Below are 25,706 nucleotides of genomic sequence, written 5' to 3'. Positions count from 1 at the left end.
TAACATTTGAATTCCCCCAAAACTTAACTACTAATAGCCTACTGCTGGCCAGAGGCCTTATAGAAAACATAAACAGTAAGCATATTTTGTATGTTACATGAATTACACATATCCTATTCTTAGATCAAGGCAAACTAGGAGAAAAAATATTATTAAGAAAATCAGAAAGAAGAGGCGTCTAGGGTGGCTCAGTTGGCTGAGGGTCTGGCTCTTGGTTTGGGCTTAGGTCATGATCTGAGGATTTTGAGGCTGAACCCCACACTGGGCTCCATGCTTAGTGTGAAATCTGCTTAAGACTTTTTGTCCTCTTTTCTCCCTCCTCCTCGCTCCTTTCCCAACTCACACACACTCTCTCTTGCTCTCAAATAAATCAATCTTTAAAAAAAAGTAAGAAAATTTAGTGTTATACTGGAAAACATCCACTTTGAAGTTTGAACTCACAACAATTCAAACGCGTTGTTCAAGGCTTAAGGGTTAACTATAATATGAATATTGCTTTTGAGAGACTGGCCTTCAACATCTCCCATGTAAAATACTTTGAAAATGTACTCCATTTTTGTTTTCATTTCACACTAAGAGAAGCACAACCACAAATCTTGTAAGAAATCTCTTAACAAGAACATCAAACCATAATGTCATATTACACATTATTTTATACCATAGTACTCCAAAATCATTTCTGAATTATAGCGACTGGAGTTTTGTGTTGTTTCGTAACCAAAATGAACTGATGTTTTTCCTTACCAATTCATATTCATCAAAAAGCTGTATGAGAGAAGGTGGAATGAACATATGAAAGCCCTGCAAAAAAGCATTGATCTGAGGCTGAATGGCTCTTGTCATTCGAAGTTCAGTAACAAGCTGAACATACTCCGCCTAAAAAAAAAAAAAAGGTGATTTTTTTTTTCAATTTTACATACTTAATATAATGTTGATATAATCATTCTTCACTTAAGAGGTAAGAGGTTGGGGGCACCTGAGAGGCTCAGTCAGTTAAGCCGCTGCCTTCAGCTTGTGTTGTGATCCTGGGGTCCTGGGAGAGAGTCCCACATTGGGCTTCTTGCTAAGTCTGCTTCTCCCCTGCCTGCCATTCCCCCTGCTTGTGCTTACTCTTTCTCTCTCTGTCAAATAAATAAATTAAAAAAGAAAGAAAGAAAAAAGGGGTGCCTGGGTGGCTTAGTGGGTGAAGCCTCTGCCTTCGGCTCAGGTCATGATCTCAGGGTCCTGGGATCGAGCCCCATGTCAGGCTCTCTGCTTAGGAGGGAGACTTTCTCTCTCTCTCGATCTCTCTGCCTGCATCTCTGCCTACGTGTGATCATCTCTCTGTCAAATAAATAAATAAAATCTTTAAAAAAAAAAAAGAGGAAAAGGTTTAAAGACACCATTATTCAAGTCTCTCAGTAAACCCATAATCTACCAATCACTGAGCTACTTTGGCTAAAATCCTAGGAATCAATCACCCATGATTTCTCTCACATGCTGTATCAGTAAGTTCTATCAGAACTACCTCCAAACAACATTCTCAAACCAGCCCTGTCTCACCCTCTCCACATCCAGCACCCTGGTCCAAGCCATCATCATCACCTTCATCTGGGTTACTGTAATATGTGGGGTCCCAGTTTCCATTTTTGCCTCTGTACTGCTTCTCCCATACCACCAACTAATCTTTTAAATATATAAATAAATATTATCTATATAATTTCATACATAATTTAGATCACATCACTCCTGCTCAAAACCTTACAGTGATGGGTGCCTAGGTGGCTCAGTCAAGCACCTCTCACCCACCTTAAAAACAAAACAACTTTGTAAAATATAAATTACTTTCCTAGCCTTTAAGACCCTAAATGATCCAGTCTCTGTTGTGCCCTCTCATCTCATTTCTTTCTACTCTCTCCCTTGTTGATTCTCTCTATTCCCCAAATATAAGCTTGTTCAGGCCTTAGTGTCTATACTTCCTCATGTCTCTGACTGAAGTATCTCATTAGAATGTAATCTCTCTGCAGGCAGGGGTTTTGTTTGTTTTCTAGTATATATTCCCAGCTCCTAAAAAGTAGCTGCCACTTTGTAAATGTTCAACAAATATTGAAAGAATGCATACATTCAACAAGTGCATTTAATACATACTAAGAACTTGTTAAAATGGTCATATAAGCATAGTTGACTTGATTCTAAATTAAGGTAAGCTACTTTAACACATTTCATTTTAAAATACATCATTACAGAAAACAGTGTCACTTAAAGTTTAACTGGTAATAATATATTTTGGCTCAGACAAGAATCAATTATTACATATTTATCAGTCAACTCTATCAATTGTTATCATTTGTGTATTTTAAATTACCTCTAAGTGAAACGTTGTGACTAAAAAGCAATATGCTATAGATAGTTCTTACCTGCCAGGTATGAATGTTCTAAAGAGAGTAGAACATATTATTCAGAATCTTTGCGGGGGGCACTAATCCAATGCTATGCCCCATCCCACTTCCTAACTCTACCCCAGCGGGGGGGAAAATCCACAAGGACTGAGCTAGCAAGTTATATATAACCACTGCCTATGAATTCTCCATACATGTCAAAGCTATAGAAGTGTCATGGTGGATTCTCCATAGTTCTCCCCAAACCCACATAGCTCTTGGTGTAATCTAGCGCAGGGAAAGCTGTCATTTCTGCTATTCAGCCTACTGAATAGCCCCCAAATCACACTCCCTACCACCCATAAGTTTTTTTCCACTGTACAGGATTTAATCAGTTACTACATTGAGGTAGTTATCAGAGAGGAGGAGACAAAAATGAGTGCCAAACAATCAAACAGAAATATAAACTAGATTTTTATGTCCAATCCAAGAAATAATATATATAGCACACTTCCAAGTGATAACCAGCAATGATTTCAATATTAGCACATGATTATCTTTTAGTTTACGTATGCTCTACATAAACTTACTCAACTACTACAATTTTTCTGCTCCACTCATTCATTAATGTTTAAGGTGCTTTATGAGACCCTATCTTCCCTTATCAAGACCAGCTTTTCCCCAAAATGTTTTGCTCTTAGAATCTTATGGTACTATTTAATGATCATTGTTCAAGACCTTAAATTATGAAGCATAAAAGATTTGTGGGGCTCCTGTGGAGCTCAATCAGTTAAGCATTCAACCCTTGATTTCAGCTCAGCTCATAATATCAGGGTCCTGAGATCTAGCCCCATTTTGGGCTCCATACTGGACATGGAGCCTGCTTAAGGTTCTCTCTCTCCCTTTGCCTCCGCCCCTCATTCCTCCGCCCACCATTCAGATGTGCACACGTGTTCTCTCATGCTAAAAGAAAAAGGAAAATATTTGTGAACTGTTCAAAGTATACTTCACCAATTTTAACTGGCCATTACTGCAGTCCATATTCATTAGAGTAGTACAAATTCTGTTTTCAATTACTTAATTCCTATTATTTCCTCACACATTCTCTTTTTAAAAATTAATTCTCACAAGTATACTATTCTTTCCTTACTTGTTTCCTTCTATTCGTCTAACATGGAATATTATTCCAATATTTTAAATATTTTCCACATTTATTTCTATAACTTGGACCCATAGTCATTGTGTATCAATTTGTGGAAATCAGCTCCTTCTAATACCAGTTTCCATATTAAGTTAATTTAAATGTGGATGAATTTTGGTCTAAATTATTACTCAGAAAAATAATAAAATTGGGCACCTGGGTGTCTCAGTTGGTTAAGCGACTGCCTTCGGCTCAGGTCATGATCCCAGGGTTCTGGGATCATGCCCCACATCAGGCTCCCTGCTCAGCAGGGAGCTTGCTTCTCCCTCTTCTGCTCCCCCTACTTGTGCTCTCTTTCTCTCTCCCTCTCTGTCAAATAAATAAAATACAATCTTTTTTTAAAAAAAGAAAGAAGACTAATAAAATCGTAGCCATCACAAATCCTGCTAAGATGTTTAGTAAAATAAAGTTTTCCACATAGCTGAAATACCACTGTTTAACAGAAGAAAATATAAATCCAACTGAGCTAAAATGTTTCCCTGCTTCCTTAAAAACTGTACATCCTCAAACAGAATAACACAAATTAATGTTTTCTTGATGATACAATTATTACTATGAACATCCACTACCATTACACACTAACATTCTGACTATTCATACTGAGCAGAAATATACTGACTGCATTCCCATTATCTATACAGGCATCCAAGTGACTCACCTCCCCACAGTTTATGCCCTGAACAACATCAAATATCTTAAATGCTTTAATAAGGAAACACTGAATATGTAGATGACAACCAGTCCACAAAACACTGGCATAAAGAGTTGCATAATTAAACATTAATTATAAACCAAGCATAAACTATCATTTTCTTTTAAGCTATTATAAGAGTTGATAAAACTTGGGGGCAGAGGATCTTTTGTCATCCCTAACAGATTGCATATCATAGGAGTCATGTTTGCTCCCACCTGAGTTTTGTTGTCTATTCTTTGAAGGCATAAAATAATACTGATGCCAAAGAATTAAATTGAAGAATTAATCATATTAAGGAATCTTAGTACTTGTACTGGTGAAATAATTACATAAATACATAGAAAGCTTTCAACTCGAAAAGCTTCAGCATAGCATAGAAACAACAACAGCAACAAAAAGGGCCTTAGCAACTTTTTTCTGGCTCAGCCTCTGATCCTGGTAAGTGATATAAAATCAGTAAGCAAAAAACAAACTGAAGTGAAAAATGTAAAAACACTAAGATTAAGAAGACTGAACTTTCAAATATGTTCCAGTTAAATTATATGTCTGTACTTATAGAAACCTTTTGTTTTAATAATCTCCTAGTCTTCTGAATATGTGGGATAAATAATATTCTTCTCTCAGACATCTTCCTTAAAATTTTAACTTCTCTTCAGGCTTTCAACCTAAATTATGTCTTCTTATGAGAAATGGTGGTGATTTTGAAAAAAAAAAAAAAAAAAATTTAAGCTATTTTTCCTCTTGAAAATTGTTTTTCATTATTTCTCAAAAAATATCTAAATGAACCATATTTACTTAAATAATAATTAACTTTTACTAGTGAAAACAAGATGTTCTTTCTTCCCCCTCCTCTAAGCAGAGGAATAAACTGGGCCCATTTGTAAAACAGTTTGGAATAGTTATTTTTTCCATAATTAACAGTTTAAATGACATTATTGTTGGAATAATTCAATTTACGGTTTCAATATATATCCTTTGGTGTATAAAAGCTTCTTTCCTGAGTTTATCCACTTACTACTGCTCTGGTATATAAGAGTTCTCACTGGAAATTTCTCTACTGAAAACTGCAAAAGGATAACCAGGTTTCTTTTGTAGGCATAAGCAGATATGCCAAAAAGGCAAGAAACTACTTCATTATCTCCATCCTCACTGCCATTGTCTTACAAAATCCTCATGCATGCTCCCCAGACCAATACCACGACCACCTATCAGTTGCCCTGACTCCAATATTGCCCCATTTCAATTCATTCTTCACATTCCAAGCTAAGTCTGTTTTTGTGTTTTTAAGAGACAGAATCCACTGATGAAACTTGCCTCTATAACATCTACAATCATCCCTACAGTCTTTAGAACAATTTTCAAATTCTTAATTGTGGGTGCAGAGTCTTTCAGAATTTGGCCCGTCTACCCCGCTCATCTTTTACCACTCATTTGCTTTGCAATCTAAGCTAAGATCTACAACTCACTGATCTACCTGTGGTTCCTTGAATACATCGTGCTCTGTCACCCTTAACTTCCTATAAGCCCAGAAGATTTTACCATTTCCACCCCCATCTGACCATTTAATGCTTCTGTAATTCAACTTCCATGCCACCTCCTCTATTCCTTGATATCTTGTCTTATCCCATCCCTATTTCTCTCCCTCCCAACCTGAATGAACTTCATGATTAACACTGTAAAAGTGTTAGCATTTAAAACTCATGTAGCTTACTCTTCAGTTCTAGGAGACAGACTGAAGATATAAGAAAACCTGTCACTTCTAACTCAAATTTTATGGTTCCATGATTCTAGCTTCTGCTCAAAAATAAAAAAATAATAAAATAAATTAAAAAAAAAAAAAAAGAGGGGATGCCTGGGTGGCTCAGTTAAGTGTCTACCTTCAGATACCAGATACCTAGGATTGAGTCCCACATCCAGGCTCCCTACTCAGTAGGGGGCCTGTTTCTCTCTCAGCCTGCCACTCCCCCTGCTTGTGTTTTCTCTCTCTCTGACAAATAAATAAAACCTTAAAAAAAAAAAAAAAAGAGAGAGAGAGAGAGAAAATGAAAAATAAAAGCAAAAATTTTAAAAAGAAGATGAAAATACTATTTAAATGCACCTAGGTGGCTCAGTGGGTTAAAGCCTCGGCCTTCAGTTCAGGTCACAATCCTAGGCTCTGGATATCAAGTCCTGCATGGGGCTCTCTGCGCAGCAGGGAGCCTGCTTTCCTTCCTCAGTCTCTGTCTGCCTCTCTGCCTACTTGTCAAATACTTGTCTCTGTCAAATAAATAAAAATCTTAAAAATAAACAAACAAACAAATAAATAAATGCTCAGCTCCTGGTAATTCATCCATTGTCAAAAGTGAAACCAGAGTTTAGTTTCATTATTTTTTTAAGATTTTTAACAAATTGATAGATACAAAATTAAATTTAAATGACCATATTTAAAATATGGAATAAAAAAATTTAAAAAATTTAAAAAAATAAAATGTGGAATGGATATGTATTCTTCTGCCTATATCATTTGTATTTATTTAATGTACTCCTTTTTAAACAAAGGTATTTTCCTTTATTTGACTTCATTCTACAATTATCAAAGCCTTTCCATAAAACTTAGGACTAAATGACTCCCCCATGTGGAGATCAGTTTACACAGATTTTCTCATACTAACAAGCTTGGAAACTCATTTAAACTGCAACATGCTTACAGATTTTGAAGCTGAACTCCAAAGGTGACTGTTACAACTTTACACCTATAGAGATAAGTAAGTAAAAGTCTAACCTTAGAGTAAAAAAAAAAGTTCTTAAAAGAAATATATGTTAAAAAAATAACAAAATTTCTAAAAATTGAAAATGTTATTTGTAAACTGAGTAACAATCTTAAAGCAAGTAATCAATTTAAAATGCAGGCATGGGGACGCCTGGGTGGCTCAGTTGGTTAAGCGGCTGCCTTCGGCTCAGGTCATGATCCCGGTGTCCTGGGATGGAGTCCCACATCGGGCTCCTTGCTTGGCAGGGAGCCTGCTTCTCCCTCTGCCTCTGCCTGCCACTCTGTCTGCCTGTGCTTGCTCTCGCTTCTCTCTCTATGACAAATAAATAAATAAATAAATGATCTTTTTTAAAATAATTAATTAATTAAAAAAATAAATAAATAAAATGCAGGCATGTTTCTAAAGATTTTTTAATTTTAAAAAATTGGGTTGCTTACTGAGTAAGCATTAAATGTTTAAGCATTAACAATTTGATACAGAATTATGCTTGACTCAAAAAAAAAAACAATTATACTTGGCTCTTTCTGGTAACATTAGAAAACTCTGGAAAATGTTTACATCACAAAAATAAAAGCTGAGAAGAATTAACATATTAGTGATTGAGATCCTGCTTTATTACCAAAAGCTAATAAAAAAAAATCACCTATAATCAACCAAAAATTAGTTAATATAGTTAAATAAAAATGCATTTAACTTAGAAGCAAAAGTTTCAGCCTTTTTAATATTACAATAGTAAGGCAGTTGCCAAGTGGTAAGGCATCGGTCTCATAATATTACAGTAATAAGTATTCCAGTCTAACTAGACTCACAATGAAAGGTACACCCTCAATGTGTGTATACTCTTGTTGTTACTTATTCAATATCTTCCTTCTTTCTAGAATTCATAAAAGACGCGAGTGCCAAAGAATTAATAAAATGTCTTTTTAAAAATCTAAACAAAAATCATGTCATAATGGGAGGGGTACTGTTAGAAGATACAAGTATAAATATACCTATGCATCATGCAATTGTTAATGAGTCTTTCCACTTTGTCATATAGAATATATCTGAGAGGGTGACAAGTCCACTCATCATAGTATTCACAGATAAGAATCATGTTTGAGTTTCTCTGGTGAAAAACAATCACCTGCTTATAATAAAGATAGTATAATTTCATTAACCTTAATTGAGAATAGGTCTCCAGTGTAAAATAAAATAATAAATGCACTACAGGGTGGACAATCTAATAATAAGATTTTTAAAAGTATTTTTAATCACTGGTAAGCTTATACATATTTTGAAAATGAAGCATTTTGGGGCGCATGGGTGGCTCCGTCATTAAGCATCTGCCTTCGGCTCAGGTCATGATCCCAGGGCCCTATAATAGAGCCCTGCATAAGGCTCCCTGCTTGGTGGGAAGCCTGCTTCTCCTTCTCCCACTCCCCCTGCTTATGTTCCCCTCTCTTGCTGTCTCTGTCTGTCAAATAAATAAAATATTTAAAATAAAAAAAAAGAAGCATTTTAGTCTTTTCATTATCTATAGCTTAACATGACTCATTATATTAAAAATCAAGTAAGATCTTCCTTAACATGATTAATTTTGCAAAAGGAAGAACATCAGACTTGAAAGTAGGAAATCTGGGTTTTGTCCCCAGCTTTACCATTAACTCTTTAGGCTTCAGTGAGTGTCCTTATGTGTCAAATGAGAGAGCAAACTAAAAAACATCTAAGCATATGTGTGTAAAAACTCAGCTTCTGATCTTATTTTCAAAAATTAAACTTCATGGGTTATTTTCTACATATAGTATCTAAGTTGCAAAAAGTAAAACTGCATACCATGATATAACTTTCCAATACCCTATACATATCTCAAACTAAAAACCTCTTTTTATAGAGCACTATCCTCTTTTTATAGAGCACTATTTTGTATTGTGGTTTTCAGCTTGCAAAATGCTAGTAACGATTCTGTATGGGAGGTATCATTATCTCAAGTCTACAAAATAGAAAACTGAGGCTCAAAGAGGTTAAAATGTAGCCAAGTCTTTTGGTCTTTCAAAGAAAAAAGAATCTGTATTTTACTAAATCAACGGGCATAATTTCTTAAAGTTAGTTGCTTCTGAAGCTGTCTTGGAATTACAATACAACTAATGGAAAGGAAAAAGAACTGAGTCTTGTTTAACCAGAAGTTGCTACTAGTAAATGACAGAAGTAGAGTTCCCAAACCAGATTTTCTGGCTCCCAATTTCCTACATATCAAAATATAACATAAAACTGAATCATATTTTTCAACAGTGAAATTTAAAACATATGACAAAATTTAAAACTACTATGTGCAGCTGTCAATTATTTTTCAAATAAAACTGGAAAAAATATCCACAAACAAAAGACAGAACAATAAATAAAAATAATCAAGTTATAAAGCTTAAAAAAACAATCAAGTTGAGAGATCTAACAGACTTACTGGATACCAAAAGCATGTACAAAGTTTAACATGGGAAATTCTTCTTTTCTCTACTGTAACTCTTAACATCGTACTTCAAAAGATGAAACAGTGACTAAATCCTAATTGGATTTTGGTATAAACTTCTATTGCTAATCGAAGTTTTTAATAAAGAGATGCCCAATTTATAGAATCAACTGAATTGTGCTCTAGGCTGCCTCAGGAACTGCCTCAGCTATCTAACACACTAGTGAAATGATCCTTCCTAACTAAAAATTTGGTATTTGAAGGTTTAGTCAATTTAAATATTTTCTCTGTTATAAAATGTTATGAAACTGAAACAGTAAAAGTTTTTCTAGCTAGTGTCAGGAGGCTAGAGTAATCAGCAAAGTATCAGGGCCAAGTTACAAACAATGGCTACGATAAGTATTCAAATACTCACTTTATTATTTTGTGTGACAAGAATACTTCCACCCCCAGGTTTCAAAGGCACCTCTTCCATTGCTCCAAACACATCAGTTTCAACAGAAAAGGTTAGCTCTAGACCCAGATCACTAATATCATTATCTAAAATCCACTGCAAATTTTTGGCATACTCTGGATCAATGGATGCCACATCTTGGTAATTTACAGGAATACCTAAAAATGCAAACATACAGCAGTTATATTCTAAATGTTTCTGCCTTTCCTTGTTTGTTTAATGGTAAAATACTGCCCTCTACAGATATTCCATAAAACTGCAAAATGTAATCCAATTCACAGCATGATTTAAGTGGAGGCTAATTCCTAGATTTGGAAGTCTGTTAATTTAAACTTGTGTTTTTTCCCACATTTTTATAATGTAATCTTTCTTTGAAATAGCTATACAGAAAAATTATTATTACTTCAAAAAGTGCCATTCACTTAAGCATATTCATATTAAAATGCATTCTTAGCATAAACATATGCACACTAAAATGAAAAACAATTTTTTTAGCAAAAAATTCGATTTTTTTTCTCTCCCTCAGGCTCCCAAATGCCTTACATACACAGACAGTTTCTAATTGAAATAAAAACTATCTCAATCAAAATGCGATCACTTACCTACTTAGTTTTTCCCTAAAGATTCTAAGAAAAACACTTCAAATAAATGCCTCTGGAAATAACAATAGAGCCATACCAAGAATGTGCTTATAGAATGATCTTGTGAAGTAAATGTTGACCAGCTGCCTGTGGTTCAAAGCTAATCCCAAGATCTGTCCAGCAAACCGGAAATAGTTTAAGTGATCAGGATTTACGTAGGAGTTACTATTAGGCTGAAAAGTTGTTCCTATTAAAATAAATACAAAATAATTTACTTCTAACAATCTAGATGCAAAAAAAAGATCACTTCAATGCAAATAAATCAGTTCATATAGAATTCAGCAAAACCAAGGTTACATTATGTATAAACTTCCACCAGAATGTTCTTTATGGAATATGTAACAGACAATGGAATTGTCAGAAGATAATCATTAATTCACACATACTTATCAGGTAAGTCTTTGCAAAGAGAAAATTTTAGAAATACTTTTAACTGAAAGTGGTTGGAAGATGTGTCAAAGAGATCCTGAAAATAATACATTAAAAGATAATACACGTTTTCCTCAGCAATGGATAAATACTAGGTTATAAATTAGGACAGGCATTGTTTTATTCATCTATACATGCCCAGTGCAGATCTTCACTACTTTTTGTCCTATGGAATAGAGCACTACAGTGCTCACTTCGGCAGCACATATACTAAAATTGGAATAGAGCACAAGAAGAGTAACTAAAATTTTAAATGTATAACTGTTCTTAAGTAATGAACTTGATGCCTTTTACCAATTATCAGGAAAATCACCAAAATCCACAAGTCAACCAATTATTCCTCATAATAATCAACTTTATTTTTTTAAGATTTTATTTGAGAGAGCAACTGAGCACACCCAAGCAGGGGGAGGGGTAGAGGGAGAGAGACAGAATCTCTAGCAGACTCCCCACTGAGCACAGAGGCCGACTCAGGGCTCAATCTCACAACCTGAGATCATGAGCTGAGCTGAAACTTGAGAGTCTGGACACTTAACCAACCGGTCACCTAGGCACCTCACAAATAATCAACTTTACATAAGTACCACAGAGGTATATAAGTAAAAATGGCAAAGGCAGTAGTTACCAATTACTGTCAAAACCTAGTATGGTTCCACTTACATGACAAAACGTCTGGAAACGGTGATGGTTACACAACACTGTCAATGTACTTAATGCCAGTGAATTGTACACTTTAACGTGGTTAAAAGAGTAAATACTATGTTATATATTTGATCACAATGAAAACAAAGATCTAAAAAAATATCTAGTGCAGGGGCACCTGGGTGGCTCAATGGGTTAAAGCCTCTGCCTTCAGCTCAGGTCACGATCCCAGGGTCCTGGGTTCAAGCCCCACATTGGGCTCTCTGCTTAGCAAGGAGCCTGCTTCGTCCTCTCTCTCTCTGCCTACTGCTCTGCCTACTTGTGATCACTGTCTGTCAAATAAATAAATAAAATCTTTTTAAAAATAAATAAATAAATACATGGAACTGGGGTGCCTGGGTGGCTCAGTGGGCTGGCCTCTGCCTTTGGCTTGGGTCATAATCTCAGGGACCTGGGATCAAGCCCCACATCGGGCTCTCTGCTCAGCGGGGAGCCTGCTTCCTCCCCTCTCTGCCTGCCTCTCTGCCTACTTGTGATCTCTGCCTATCAAATAAATAAATAAAATCTTTTTTAAAATAAATAAATAAATAAATAAATAAATAAAATGAAACTGTGACACAGCTATTTTCATCACCTCAGAAAAATCCTAGTGAACAAGAAAATGTCGTTTCCCACATAAAAATAGCTTCTAATAATTATTTCTACTTTCTATGTGCTTTCTGTCTTAGGCACTAGGCTAAACATTTTTTACGTAATAGCTAATTGATTTCTCTTTGACCACATCACAAAACACATATTATCACCATTTTCAAATGGAGAAATTGAGGTCCAAAAAGGTTACATTTATTGGCCTAAGATGATAACAAGAGGAGCAGAGCCTGTATTCACATCCAGTGTAACATCAAAGGCCAAACTCTACGGTAAATATCTTAATTCAATTAGAAAGCAAGTTTTAAAGAAATTATTATAGACATGAAGCCTACCCAAACATTTCCCACATTTAGGAATTTTTAATTCAAAATTTTAATGTAATTCCCTTCATGTCAACTAAACCTAAGAACAAAGAAATATTTCACTGAGATTCTAACTTATAAATACTATGATCCCAAAGAGAAGACTTCTACAGCTTACAAAAAGTACAAATCACAATATTTATGATCTCTGTGCTTTAGCATATGCTCTGCTAATATATTCATAGTATGAGGAATTACCTCCACTCATAATTCCACACCAAATCTGTTCTTCAGGTATGAAACTAAACAGACAGCCTCAGAATAGGGGACTATAAAGAAATGAAATAAAGCTAAAATACAATGCTCTAATGCTAAATCTTGCTTCAAAGATCAGGCCTAACTAAACCCACCACCTCATCAAATTTGTCATAACAACAACAAAAGCACCAAATTCACCTCAGAGCAAATAATCAGAAGTTATACAATTAAAGCAGTCACATATTCCTAAACAACTTCAAATACACCACGTGTGTCTGAGGAGCCCATCACAGAAGAGAATACCTGCAGTTCCCTAGTATCCCTGCAGCCCACCACCGTCCCCCGCTTGCCTGGTCGTCATCCTTATTCAGTGGAGGTTTACCTACTGGTTCAGTTGGAGACAATCAGGAAGTACAATTAATAATGCACTCTCTCGGGACGCCTGGGTGGCTCAGTTGGTTAAGCAGCTGCCTTCGGCTCAGGTCATGATCCCAGCGTCCTGGGATCAAGTCCCACATCAGGCTCCTTGCTCGGCAGGGAGCCTGCTTCTCCCTCTGCCTCTGCCTGCCATTCTGTCTGCCTGTGCTTGCTCTCTCTCCCTCTCTCTGACAAATAAATAAAATCTTAAAAAAAAAAAAATGCACTCTCTCCTTACAAAAAATAAATTAAACATTGGGAAGGAAAAGATCTTCAGGAAATAAAAACAACTGCGTAAAGCATTTAAAAACTGAAATCCCCTCTTCACTTGTGTATTCTTAAGTCAGAGAACTGCCAAGTATTCTTCTCATAGATCAGGCAGTAACCATTTCCATTCAGCCTACTATATCGAATTAGAATTGTGCAGGTCGAAAGTACCATTTCAACAAATAACCTATTTCAATTATAAGATAATAAGAGCTGTTTAGGTTTAATCTTTTAAAAGGACCGAAAACTAAGTTACTATACATAAATAGATTATAAGTTAAGATTTAACACCATGAAATCTAGACTGTTTTTTATGACTGATAAATTTTAAGACTTGGAAACTCAAATAGGGTTAACAAATTTTAATTTTTCCAAGTAAGTATTTTTCTAAGTCCATCTTTTCTAAGGCACTATTTCACAAAAGGAAATTTTAGCTCAGAAAACCAGTCTAAGGACAATCCTTAAATTGCATAAATTTAGTTTTACTTTACAAAAGATTGATGAAAACTTCCTTACAGCCAGCACTGGCCCTTGAGAACCATCTACGTAGAGGAAAGAATGCTAGACTGAACCATGTTCCACTCATGATCCTACCACTCATTAATCGAGTTAACAAAATCTCTGGATTCAACTTTCTCTTCTAGGAAATGGGACTATCCCACTCCTAGCTCATAGGATTACTATGGGAATCAAAGGATAAAAAGCACTGATATAGTTTGAAAATATGAGAAGTAACGGAAAAAATAATGTAGACTGTACAACTTACCATCAGCTGACTGGGTAAACAACGCATAATCAGGATTGACTATCTCATTAGACAGAATATCAAACCACTCACGCACAACACCTTGACCCTGAGTTCAAGAAAATAAAATTAAATATCAACAGAATTATATGTGGAAATTTTTTCTGAATAATAACAAATTAGAATCATTTCAAATTTCTTCCATTATCAATTATATACTAAACTTTATTCAAGTGCATTTCAATCTTTTATATCTAGTGACATTAATAGCACTTATTTTTATACCCACCATGCCTTCTTCTCCATGGAACCGTACAGCAATTCCTTGCTTTAGCTTTGCACAATTTGCTTTTGACACAACTTCACAGCTACTCCTAAAAATAGAATCTAAATATGTAGCATTGGTTAATTTTATGTATTAAAATTTACAGTAACTGGTATTTTATGCCTCAACCACATCAGCTTCTTTTTAAACATACCTCTGTGAACCAGCAGGATATCATTTTCATTCACTGGCCTGTGCACCATGTCTGAATCTGGTTGTCCTGAATGCAAATGCTCATAGAACCATTCACAGCGATCTTTAAAAGGCTAACCCAACAAAAAAAGGTAAAATATGTCAGCAGTATTTCAGCTACCTATCAGATTACTTAATGAGCCTGCTAATGTCCTTTCCACAAATAATCATTCTTGAACTTTATTTATAATAAACAGTTCTAGACAATGTTCTGACACTTCAAAAATTATTCACAAAAAGGCAGATCTCAGCTGAAATACTTTGATTACAAAGAGTATATTTTTTAAATTCCCATTTTTAACAGAAAAGACTTGATAAATTAGGTTATACCTAAACTTAATATCAAATATGTAATTGATGAGATTTACTCCTAATTTCTTTCTTTCTTTTTACAATTTTATTTATTTATTTGACAGAGAGAGAGCAGAAGCATAAAAGCAGAGGGAGCGGTAGAGGGAGAAAGAGAAGCAGGCTTCCCACTGAGCAGGGAACCTGCTGTGGGCCTGATTCCAGGGTGCTGGGATCATGAGCTGAGCCAAAGGCAGCTGCCTAACCAACCGAGACCATTCTCCTAATTTCTCTTAAGCATAACAATGCTTGTAAGAATGAATTTCCAAACCAGAAAAATTACACTGCATGTTATATTCAATTTTTCATGAAAATATTCTAGATCTAACTTTATTTTTTTTTATTTATTTATTTTGTGTGTGAGAGAGAAAGCATGTACGAGAGCTTGGGAAGGGGCAGAGGGAGGAGAGGGAATCTCAGGCCAGCTCTGCACTGAGCCCAGAGTCCGACACAGGGCTGAGATCATGACAACCTGACCTGAAATCAAGAGTCAGACACTTAGGGGCACCTGGGTGGCTCAGTGGGTGAAGCTGCTGCCTTCAGCTCAGGTCATGATCTCAGGGTGTGGGATTGAGTCCCGCATGGGGCTCTCTGCTCAGCAGAGAGCTTCCCTCTCTCTCTCTCTCTCTGCCTGCCTCTCTGTCTACTTGTGATCTCTCTCTCTGTCAAATAAATAAATAAATAAATAAATCTTTAAAAAAAAAGAGAGAGAAGAGTGGGACACTTAATGAATTGAGCCACCCAGGCACCACTATCTACCTTTATTCTTATTTCTATCCTTTGAATACATAGTGTAAACCTTGACAATTAGGGTATTTTTTCTTATTTTAATGTAAGTGCCTAACTTGAGCTTTTATTGCCAAGGCAACCACTTCAAAGAGGCATCTACTTCAAAGATGGCTATCTCAAATAAACAGAAAGCCAGCACATAACTTGATAAGGAGCCACACCACTTTCCCAAAGGAAGGCTCCTCTGTTTTAGAAATCTTGGTTGATTTCTACAACTGACCATTTGGCCCCCAGTTTTTCCTCTTCCCATGCTTTAAATTCCTGCTCTTATGTTTTAAATTCACCAACAGTGAGCCTATGAAACCCCTGGCTCCCACCTCAGCCCCAATAAAAGCAGAACTTCAGGCCCATGTGCATTATCATGCACTCTCCCACTCCCCCATGTCTACCATGTGTGCTGTGTAATACCCAGGTCCTGTAAGTAATAAATCTTTATTTTTTTCAGTCTCCTAATGGTTATTGCTGAAGGGCATCTTGCAATCATAATAAAAACCACAAGGGCTGGTCTAGGCACAAGACTGGGTATTGAAAGGCTAAGACCAACACAGAACAACTGGCATAATTAGCAGGATGGGCAGGACCTTGCAATTAACCAAGGGGAATGACTTTACCTGCAACTTGCCCACTAACTGCCAAACTCACCATCTGAGAAAGGAGCACCTTTAGCTAGGGGTCTGTCATGCTGCTGTGTGCTTTTACACATTGCCTCTGTCATGTGTTGCCTGCAATATCTAACCTAAAATGTCATGCCTGCCATAATAATTCAAGAATCTCCCCAGAGCAGCATAAGCAAGGCCATATGCTCCAATGAAATGATGAGACTACTAATTATAAAGGTCTTAATTGATTATTAATGTGTATAAGGGACCTCTATAGCCAAGGAAAGCAAGGGAGGGTGGATTGGACTGCAAGGCTACTGTCACTGCCAAGGAGGATTCTGGGCCAAAGGTAGATGGAATGATTCCGTTAGGTGAGGAGGACTGGAAATTTCCACGTGTAACCACTGAGTCAAGTGGCTTGTGCCCAAATTACATATCCTAACCGAGAAGAAAAACAAAGCCCTGTAACTGGAAGCCAATAGCAAGAGGGAACCCACACAGAGGGAACCCACACAAAGGCCTATAGTCTCTGTGTTGCCACTTTACTTACTACCATTGCTACTTGTCCCCTGACCCAACAGGATACTATGGGTCCAATCCCTGGTGTAGTATTGCTTAAAAAATTAATGGACCAATATAAATGTCCTGAACAAGGACCTGACAAAGCACACCAGCTCCTTGGTAAAACCCCATGGGTGCTTCCTAGGTGTTACTCAATTATGCATACCAAAATGCCAATGCTTTGGTTTATGCTCCAGAGGCCTAGGGACTTTTCTTTCCCAAAGACCCTGTGCATATCAGTCTGAAGGCAGACTCCAATCCAGGAGAGGTTTCCTGAGACACCCTGAAAAGGAAAACAGCCTACAAAGAGGGTTGGTAACAACAATTTTCCAGTAAGATTAAGGTAACAGGATAAAAAGAAGTAGAAATTGAGGTTAAAAATCATTCCTTAACTAAAATTCAAATGTTTCTTAAGTATTTTATGCAGCAGGAAGGAGAGAGGGGGACTAATTGGTTATTGCAGGTTTTCTTGTTTGGAACTGGCTCTTAACTATTACTCATAGTGGCTATACTGGCTGCTACCTCTAAACACCCTGCAATCCATAACTTCCTTTTTTTCTTTTTAAATAGCTGTGTTATTTATTTATTACTTATTTTTTAAAATTTTTTAAGTGTTTTTTTTTTTTAAGATTTTATTTATTTATTTGACAGAGAGAGATCACAAGTAGGCATAGAGGCAGGCAGAGAGAGAGAGAGAGAGAGGAGGAAGCAGGCTCCCTGCTGAGCAGAGAGCCTGATGTGGGACTCGATCCCAGGACCCTGAGATCATGACCTGAGCAGAAGGCAGCATCTTAACCCACTGAACCACCCAGATGCCGTTAAATTTTTTTTTAACATATAATGTATTATTTGCCCCAGGGGTACAGGTCTATGAATCGTCAGACTTACACTTCACAGCACTTACCATATCACATACCCTCCCCAATGTTCATAACTCAGTCACCCTATCCCTAACTCCCCCACCCCTCAGCAACCCTCAGTTTGTTTCACGAGATTAAGGGTCTCTTATGGTTTGTCTCCCTCCTGATCCCAACTTGTTTCATTTTTTCCTTCCCTACACTGCAAACCCCCTACTCTGTCTCTAAAATTCCTCATCTCAGGGAGATCATATGATAATTGTCTTTCTCTGATTGACTTATTTTGCTCAGCATAATACCCTCTAGTTCCATCCATGTCATTGCAAATGGCAAGATTTCATTTCTTTTCATGGCTGCATTCTACTCCATTGTATATATATACCAAATCTTCTTTATCTATTCATCTGTTGATGGATATCTAGGTTCTATCCAGTTTGGCTATTGTGGACATTGCTACTATAAATATTCAGGTGCACATGCCCCTTCGGATCACTACATTTATATCTTTAGGGTAAATACCCAGTAGTGTGATTGCTGGGTGGTAGGTTAGCTCTATTTTCAACTTTCTGAGGAACCTCCATGCTATTTTCCAGGGTGGCTGCCCCAGCTTACATTCCCACCAACAGTGTAGGACGGTTCCCCTTTCTCCGCATCCTCTCCAACATCTGTGGCTTCCCGTCTTGTTAATTTTAGCCATTCTGACTGGTGTGAGGTGGTATCTCACTGTGGTTATGATATGTATTTCCCTGATGCCGAGTGATGTTGAGCACTTTTTCATGTGTTGTTGGCCATCTGGATGCCTTCTTTGCAAAAATGTCTGTTGATATCATTTGCCCATTTATCAATTGGATTATTTGTTCTTTGGGTGTTAAGTTCTTTATAGATTTTAGATATTAGTCCTTTATCTGATCATTTATTTGCAAATATCTTCTCCCATTCTGTCAATTGTCTTTTGGTTTTGTTGACCATTTCCTTTGCTGTGTAAAAGCTTTTGATCTTGAAGAAGTCCCAATAGTTCACTTTTGCCCTTGCTTCCCTTGCCTTTGGCGATGTTTCTAGGAAGAAGTTGCTGTGGCTGAGGTTGAAGAGGTTGCTGCCTGTGTTCTCCTCAAGGATTTTGACGGATTCCTATCTCACAATGAGGTCTTTCTTCCATTTGAGTCTATGTTCGTGTGTGGTGTAAGGACATGGTCCAGTTTCATTCTTCTGCATGTGGCTGTCCAATTTTCCCAACACCATTGTTGAAAAGACTGTCTGTTTTCCATTGGACATTCTTTCCTGCTTTGTCAAAGTTTAGTTCACCATAGAGTTCTGGTCTCTCTATTCTGTTTCATTGATCTGTTTTTGTGCCAGTACCATATTGTCTTGATGGTTACAGCTTTGTAAAAGACCTTGAAGTCTGGAATTGTCATGCAACCAACTCTGGCTTTCCTTTTCAACATTCCTCTGGCTATTCAGGGTCTTTTCTGGTTCCATATAAATTTCAGGATTATTTGTTCTATGCTTTGAAAAAAAAAATTGATGGTATTTTGATAGGGATTGCATTAAATGTGTAGACTGCTTTAGGTAGTATAGACATGTTCACAATATTTATTCTTCTAATCCATTAGCATGGAACGTTTTTCTACTTCTTTGTGTTTTCCTCAATTTCTTTCATGAGTACTTTATAGTTCTCTGAGCATAAATTCTATGCCTCTTTGGTTAGATTTATTCCTAGGTATCTTATGGTTTTGGATGCAACTGTAAATGTGACTGACTCCTTAATTTCTCTTTTTTCTGTTTTGCTGTTGCTGTATAGAAATGCAACTGATTTCCCTGCATTGATTTTATATCCTGACATGTTACTGAATTCCTGTATGAGTTCTAGCAGTTTTGGAGTGGAGTCTTTTGGGTTTTCCATATAAAGTATTGTATCACCTGCAAAGAGTGAGAGTTTGACTTCTTTGCCAATTCGGATGCCTTTTATTTCTTTTTGTTGTCTGATTGCCGAGGCTAGGACTTCTAGTACTATGTTTAATAACAGTGGTGATAGTGGACATCCTAGCTGTTTCTGACCTTAAGGGAAAAGCTCTCAGTTTTTCCCCATTGAGAATGATAGTCACTGTGGGTTTTTCATAGATGGCTTTGATGACATTGAGGTATGTACCCTCTACCCTTACACTTTGAAGAGTTTTCATCAAGAAAGGATGCTGTACTTTGTCAAAGGCTTTTTCAACATCTATTTAGAGTATCATGATTCTTGTTCTTCCTTTTATTAATGTATTGTATCAATTGATTTGTGGAGGCTGAACCAACCTGGTAGCACAGGAATAAATCCCACTTGGTCGTGGTAAATAATCCTTTTAATGTACTGTTGGATCCTAATGGCTACTATTTGGGTGAGAATTTTTGCATCTGTGGTCATCAAGGATATTGGTCTGTAAATCTCCTTTTTGGTGGGATCTTTGTCTGATTTTGGAACCAAGGTAATGTTGGCCTCATAAAATGATTTTGGAAGTCTTCCTTCCATTTGTATTTTTTGGAACAGTTTTAGGAGTATAGCTATTAATTCTTCTTTAAATGTTTGGTAGAATTCCCCTGGGGAGCCATCTGGCCCTGGGCTCTTGTTTGTTGGGAGATTTTTGATGACTACTTCAATTTCCTTACTGGTTATGGGTCTGTTCAGGTTTTCTCTTTCTTCCTGGTTCAATTTTGGCAGTTTATATGTCTCTAGGAATGCATCCATTTCTTCCAGATTGTCAAATTTGCTGGTGTATAGTTGCTCATAATATATTCTTATTATATATGAACCTGGTGTTTGTATTTCTTTGGTATTGGTTGTGATCTCCCCTCTTTCATTCATGATTTTATTAATTTCAGTCCTTTCTCTTTTCTTTTTGATAAGTCTGGCCAGGGGTTTATCAATCTTACTAATTCTTTCAAAGAACCAACAGTTCCTAGTTTCATTGACTTGTTCTACCATTCTTTTGCTTTCTATTTCATTGATTTCTGCTCTGATCTTTATGATTTCTCATCTGTTGGGTTTAGGCTTTCTTTGCTGTTCTTTCTCCAGCTCCTTTAGGTATAAGGTTAGGTTGTGTATTTGAGACCTTTCTTGTTTCTTAAGAAAGGTTGGATGACTATATACTTTCCTCTCAGGACCAACTTTGCTGTGTCCCACAGATTTTGAATAGTTGTGTTTTCATTTTCATTTGTTCCCATGATTTTTTTCAATTCTTCTTTAATTTCCTGGTTGACCCATTCATTCTTTAGTAGGATGCTCTTTAGCCTCCATGTATTTTAGTTCTTTCCAACTTTCCTCTTGTAATTGAGTTTTAGCTTCAGAACATTGTGGTCTGAAAATATGCAAGGAATGATCCCAATCTTTGGTACCGGTTGAGACCTGATTTGTGACCCAGACTGTGATTATTCTGGAGAATGTTCCATGTGCACTAGAGAAGAATGTGTATTCTGTTGGGGATGGAATGTACTGTGGAATAATATATCTGTGATGTCCATCTGGTCCAGTGTGTCATTTAAGGCCTTTATTTCCTTGTTGATCTTTTGCTTGGATGATCTATTTCAGTGAGGGGGGTGTTAAAGTTCCCTATTATTATTGTATTATTGTCAATGTGTTTCTTTGATTTTGTTAATTGGTTTATATAGTTGGCTGCTCCCATGTTAAAGGTATAGGTATTTTTTTTTAAAGATTATTTATTTATTTATTTGACAGAGAGAGATGACAAGCAGGCAGAGAGGCAGGCAGAGAGAGGGGAGGAAGCAGGCTCCCTGCTGAGCAGAGAGTCCGATGTGGGGCTCGATCCCAGGAACCTGGGATCATGACCTGAGCCGAAGGCAGTGGCTTAACTCACTGAGCCACCCAGGCGCCCCTAAAGGTATAGGTATTTAAATTGTTAGATCTTCTTGTTGGACCAACCCTTTAAGTATGATAGTTCCTTCCTTATAACTGTCCCTCAGAGCAATGTACTGCTTAAAATATAAACTTTGAGAAATTATATTATTTACCAAGCATGCTTAGATATAGCTTTAAGAAAAACATGTACTGGCAACAGGCCTTTTGGGGCAAGGATGACATATATTCTTGAAGTCAAGCAGCTGGGGATGCCTGGCTTGCTTAGGGCAGAATGCCACCTACTTCATTTTTCCATTATCTCCCCTTTCCTGGAGAGCATAAGCAGTTAGTCAGACAATCCTTTCGTTTGGGCTTGCTCACTATGGGTCGTGTACTATGTGACCAGACATACTTTGCCTCTCTTCTTATGTATCTACAAAACTCATGATAACTGTGTAATCTACTCCGGCTTCTTCATTGGTTGTTACTCACTTTCTAATAAATATGACTGAAAAGTTGTTCGGAGCAACAGTCTTTTCTATTCTCGCCCCCTACTCCCATTCTCTTGCAGCTGACTTGTTTGTGCCTCATTCTTCTCCCACGTGCCGTCAGAAGATGGCACTTCCTCATCTCTTATTAGCGTCTTTGGCTTAAAATCTAATTTATATGATAGAAGGATTGGCACCCCAGCTTTCTTTTGATGCCCATTAGCATGGTAAATTGTTTTCCATCCCTCACTTTAAACCTGGAGGTGTCTTTGGGTCTAAAATGAGTTTCTTGTAGACAGCATATTGATGGGTTTTGGTTTTTATCCATTCTGATACCCTGTGTATTTTGATTAGGGCATTTAGCCCATTTACATTCAGGGTAAGTATTGAAAGATATGAATTTAGTGCCATTGTATTGCCTGTAAGGTGACTGTTACTGTATATTGTCTCTGTTCCTTTCTGGTGTACTATTTCTAGGCTCTCTTTGCTTAGAGGACCCCTTTTAATATTTCCTATAGGGCTAGTTGGGTGTTTGCAAATTATTTCAATTTTTGTTTTTCCTGGACACTTTTTATCTCTCCTTCTATTTTCAATAATAGTCTAGCTGGATAAGTATTCTTGGCTGCGTATTTTTCTCATTTAGTGCTCTGAATATATCATGCCAGTCTTTTCTGGCCTGCCAGGTCTCTGTGGATAAGTCTTCTGCCAATCTAATATTTCTACCATTGTATGTTACAAATCTTTTGTCCCGAGTTGCTTTCAGAATTTTCTCTTTGTCCCTAAGATTGTAAATTTTACTATTAGATGACGGGGTGTGGACCTATTTTTATTGATTTTGAGAGGGGTTTCTCTGTACCTCCTGGATTTTGATGCTTCTTCCCTTTGCCATATTAGGGAAATTCTCCACTAAATTTCGCTTCAATATACCTTCTGCCCCTCTCTTTCTTCTTCTTCTGGAATCCCAATTATTCTAATATTGTTTCATCTTATGGTATCACTTATCTAATTCTCCTCTCATAGTCTAGTAGTTGTTTGTCTCTCTTTTGCTCAACTTCTTTATTCTCCATCATTTGGTCTTCTATACACTAATTCTCTCTTTTGCCTCATTTATCCTGGCAGTAAGAGCCTCCATTTTTTATTGCACTTCATTAATACCTTTTTTGATTTCAACTTGGTTAGATTTTAGTTCTTTTATTTCTCCAGAAAGGGTTTTTATTTCTCCAAAAAGGTTTCTCCATTATCTTCCATGCCTTTTTTGAGCCTAGCTAGCACCCTGATAATCATCATTCTGAACTCTAGTTCTGACATCTTACCAATGTCCATATTGATTAGGTCCCTAGCCATCATTATTGTCTCTTGTTTTTGTTTTTGTTTTTTTGTGGTGAGTTTTTCCACCTTGTCATTTTTATCCAGATAAGAATATATGAACAAAAGAATAAAATACTAAAAGGGTGGCAAAGACCTCAGAAAAAATGTACACTAACTAAATCAGAAGAGACCCAAAACTGGGGGGGGGGGGGGGAATAAAAAGAAAATAAAATGTGTATATATATTAGACTGGTGAACAGAACAAAGCCACCCACTTGATTTTGGGTATATTTTAATCTCTTAGAAGAAACTACCTCCCAAAATTTTAAAGAAAAACATATATATATATATATATATATACACACACACATACATACATACAGAAAAATAAGGGTAAACACAATGAAGGGATGGAATATGACTGTAAAGATAAAAAAAATTTTTTTTTAATTCTAAAAAAGGAATTGATAAGTTGGTTGGAAAAAGAAAAAAAAAAGAGGAGAGAATGTACTCAGGCTGGAGACTAGAACAAAGCCATGTACTAGATTTAGGGTATATTTTGATCTATTAGAAGAAACTGTATCCCAAAATTTTTTAGAAAAAAAAAATACCTATATGTATACAAAAAGTAAGGTTAAATACAATGAAGGATAAAATATGACTATAAAAATGAAGCTTGAAAAATATTTTTTTTTTAGAAATGTACTGTTAAGATAAACTAGTTAAAAAATGTTAAGACAGGAAAGAGGAAAAGTTAAAAAAACAGAATAAGAAAAATAATAAAATTTTTAAAAATTTAACTTTGCAAGACTAAAGGATCCTGGGGAAAAAGCCATGAGTTCTTTGCATTGCTTTTCCCTGTCTCTGGAGTTCCAATGTTCTCCTTGATTGGGGAGTTTGGTCTTGGCTGGATGTTCTCATGGATCTTCTTGGGGAGAGGCCTATTGCAGTGAGTCTCAAATGTCTTTGGAATGGTTTGATAATTATCTAGCTGAACTCCTGGGACCCATCACACCAGTCTGCTACTCTACTGCCATCTTGCCTCTCTCCAGCCAAATCCATAACTTTCTTAAAGATCCATCTGGACCATAATGCTCATTCCTTCTGAGATAGCACATTTTCTGAGCCCCCTAAGCTTTCTGCTGAATGGGGGCATAACTACAAGCACACCTCACAAGGTGTTCCTACTGCCAAGGGAAAAGCTGAGGGGGTTATTGAGGCCTCTCCTGAGGAGGAAGAGGGAATTGTGAAGACAAAGGCCCCCAGAGCCACTGATACTCATGGGGAGTCCCTCCCCTTCCTCACTTGCATATATGCTGCCTAGCACTGTACCCATCCTTCCAACAGTGATCACTGCTAAGGCTCACAGAGGAAGCCTATATCCTCCTGCTCAAAATTCCCAGTCCATTGGATTCATCATTTCCATGACCACAGTAATCCAAATAACCCCTTCTTCGTTTCCAACCTGAAGAGGTCTCATTTGGTCTTGAGTCTAGTGAATTACTTTTACAAGGCACTCCCCATAATTACAGAATGGCACTACTACATTTTATTATGACCTCGGAAGCCATGAAAAAAGCACCAGAACTCCTAGGAGAAAACTTCCATCCTTTCTCTGCCCCCTGAAGATGTTAATCCTCAATGTCTTTGAAAGATAAACACCCTAAGAGGTAATTAAAACTCTACCCATGATTCCCTGAGACTAAAGGGGAAAAAAAAGAGGGGTAAAGAGGCCATTTAAAATACAAAAAATGCTATAACAGTCTTTTGCCCAAACTCTAGTCCACAGCCTCCTTAAGAATTATTTGTTAAGGATAAATACAAATCTTAAAAGTCTTCTCCACAGATACTAGTAAAAAGCTTTTAGCCACTGGAGCAGGCAACCTTAGCTTATTCTGTCTGCCAATCTGGATTCAGCTGATATTTATACACTAGTAAGTTTTATATTTTACCTGATTCATGACGAGGATGCTGGAATTGAAGCTATAGGCCTTTGTGTCTGTCTGCATGTTTATGTATGTCTATGGATATGTTAATATATGTGATTTTCTTCTCTCAAACTCCAGATGGTACTGTCAAAATTTGTAAAAGAACTCTATTTAATTGGCTTAATAATAAGCACTTATGAATTAAGTATTCCTAAAACTCAAAAA

At 36.7% G+C, this 25,706-nt stretch overlaps 1 protein-coding gene across 9 annotated transcripts in view; it reads right to left on the bottom strand.

The window, feature by feature from the left end:
* The window catches only part of HACE1 (HECT domain and ankyrin repeat containing E3 ubiquitin protein ligase 1), a 116,621-nt gene that overhangs the window by 17,342 nt on the left and 73,573 nt on the right, over nt 1-25,706 (bottom strand). For all 9 annotated transcript variants that reach the window (XM_059176992.1, XM_059176991.1, XM_059176989.1 and 6 more), the window contains 6 exons: nt 14,734-14,845; nt 14,544-14,641; nt 14,276-14,363; nt 10,581-10,730; nt 9,864-10,060; nt 745-876 (listed from right to left, as the gene is read on the bottom strand). In XM_059176992.1, the coding sequence (XP_059032975.1) occupies nt 745-876; nt 9,864-10,060; nt 10,581-10,730; nt 14,276-14,363; nt 14,544-14,641; nt 14,734-14,845 (777 nt within the window). The remainder of the gene's footprint in view (nt 1-744; nt 877-9,863; nt 10,061-10,580; nt 10,731-14,275; nt 14,364-14,543; nt 14,642-14,733; nt 14,846-25,706) is intronic.

Source organism: Mustela lutreola, chromosome 6 (genome assembly GCF_030435805.1).
Source record: "Mustela lutreola isolate mMusLut2 chromosome 6, mMusLut2.pri, whole genome shotgun sequence".
NCBI lineage: Eukaryota > Metazoa > Chordata > Mammalia > Carnivora > Mustelidae > Mustela > Mustela lutreola.
The sequence above is the reverse complement of the archived record's forward strand: the minus strand, read 5'-3'. Positions and strand labels throughout refer to the sequence as shown.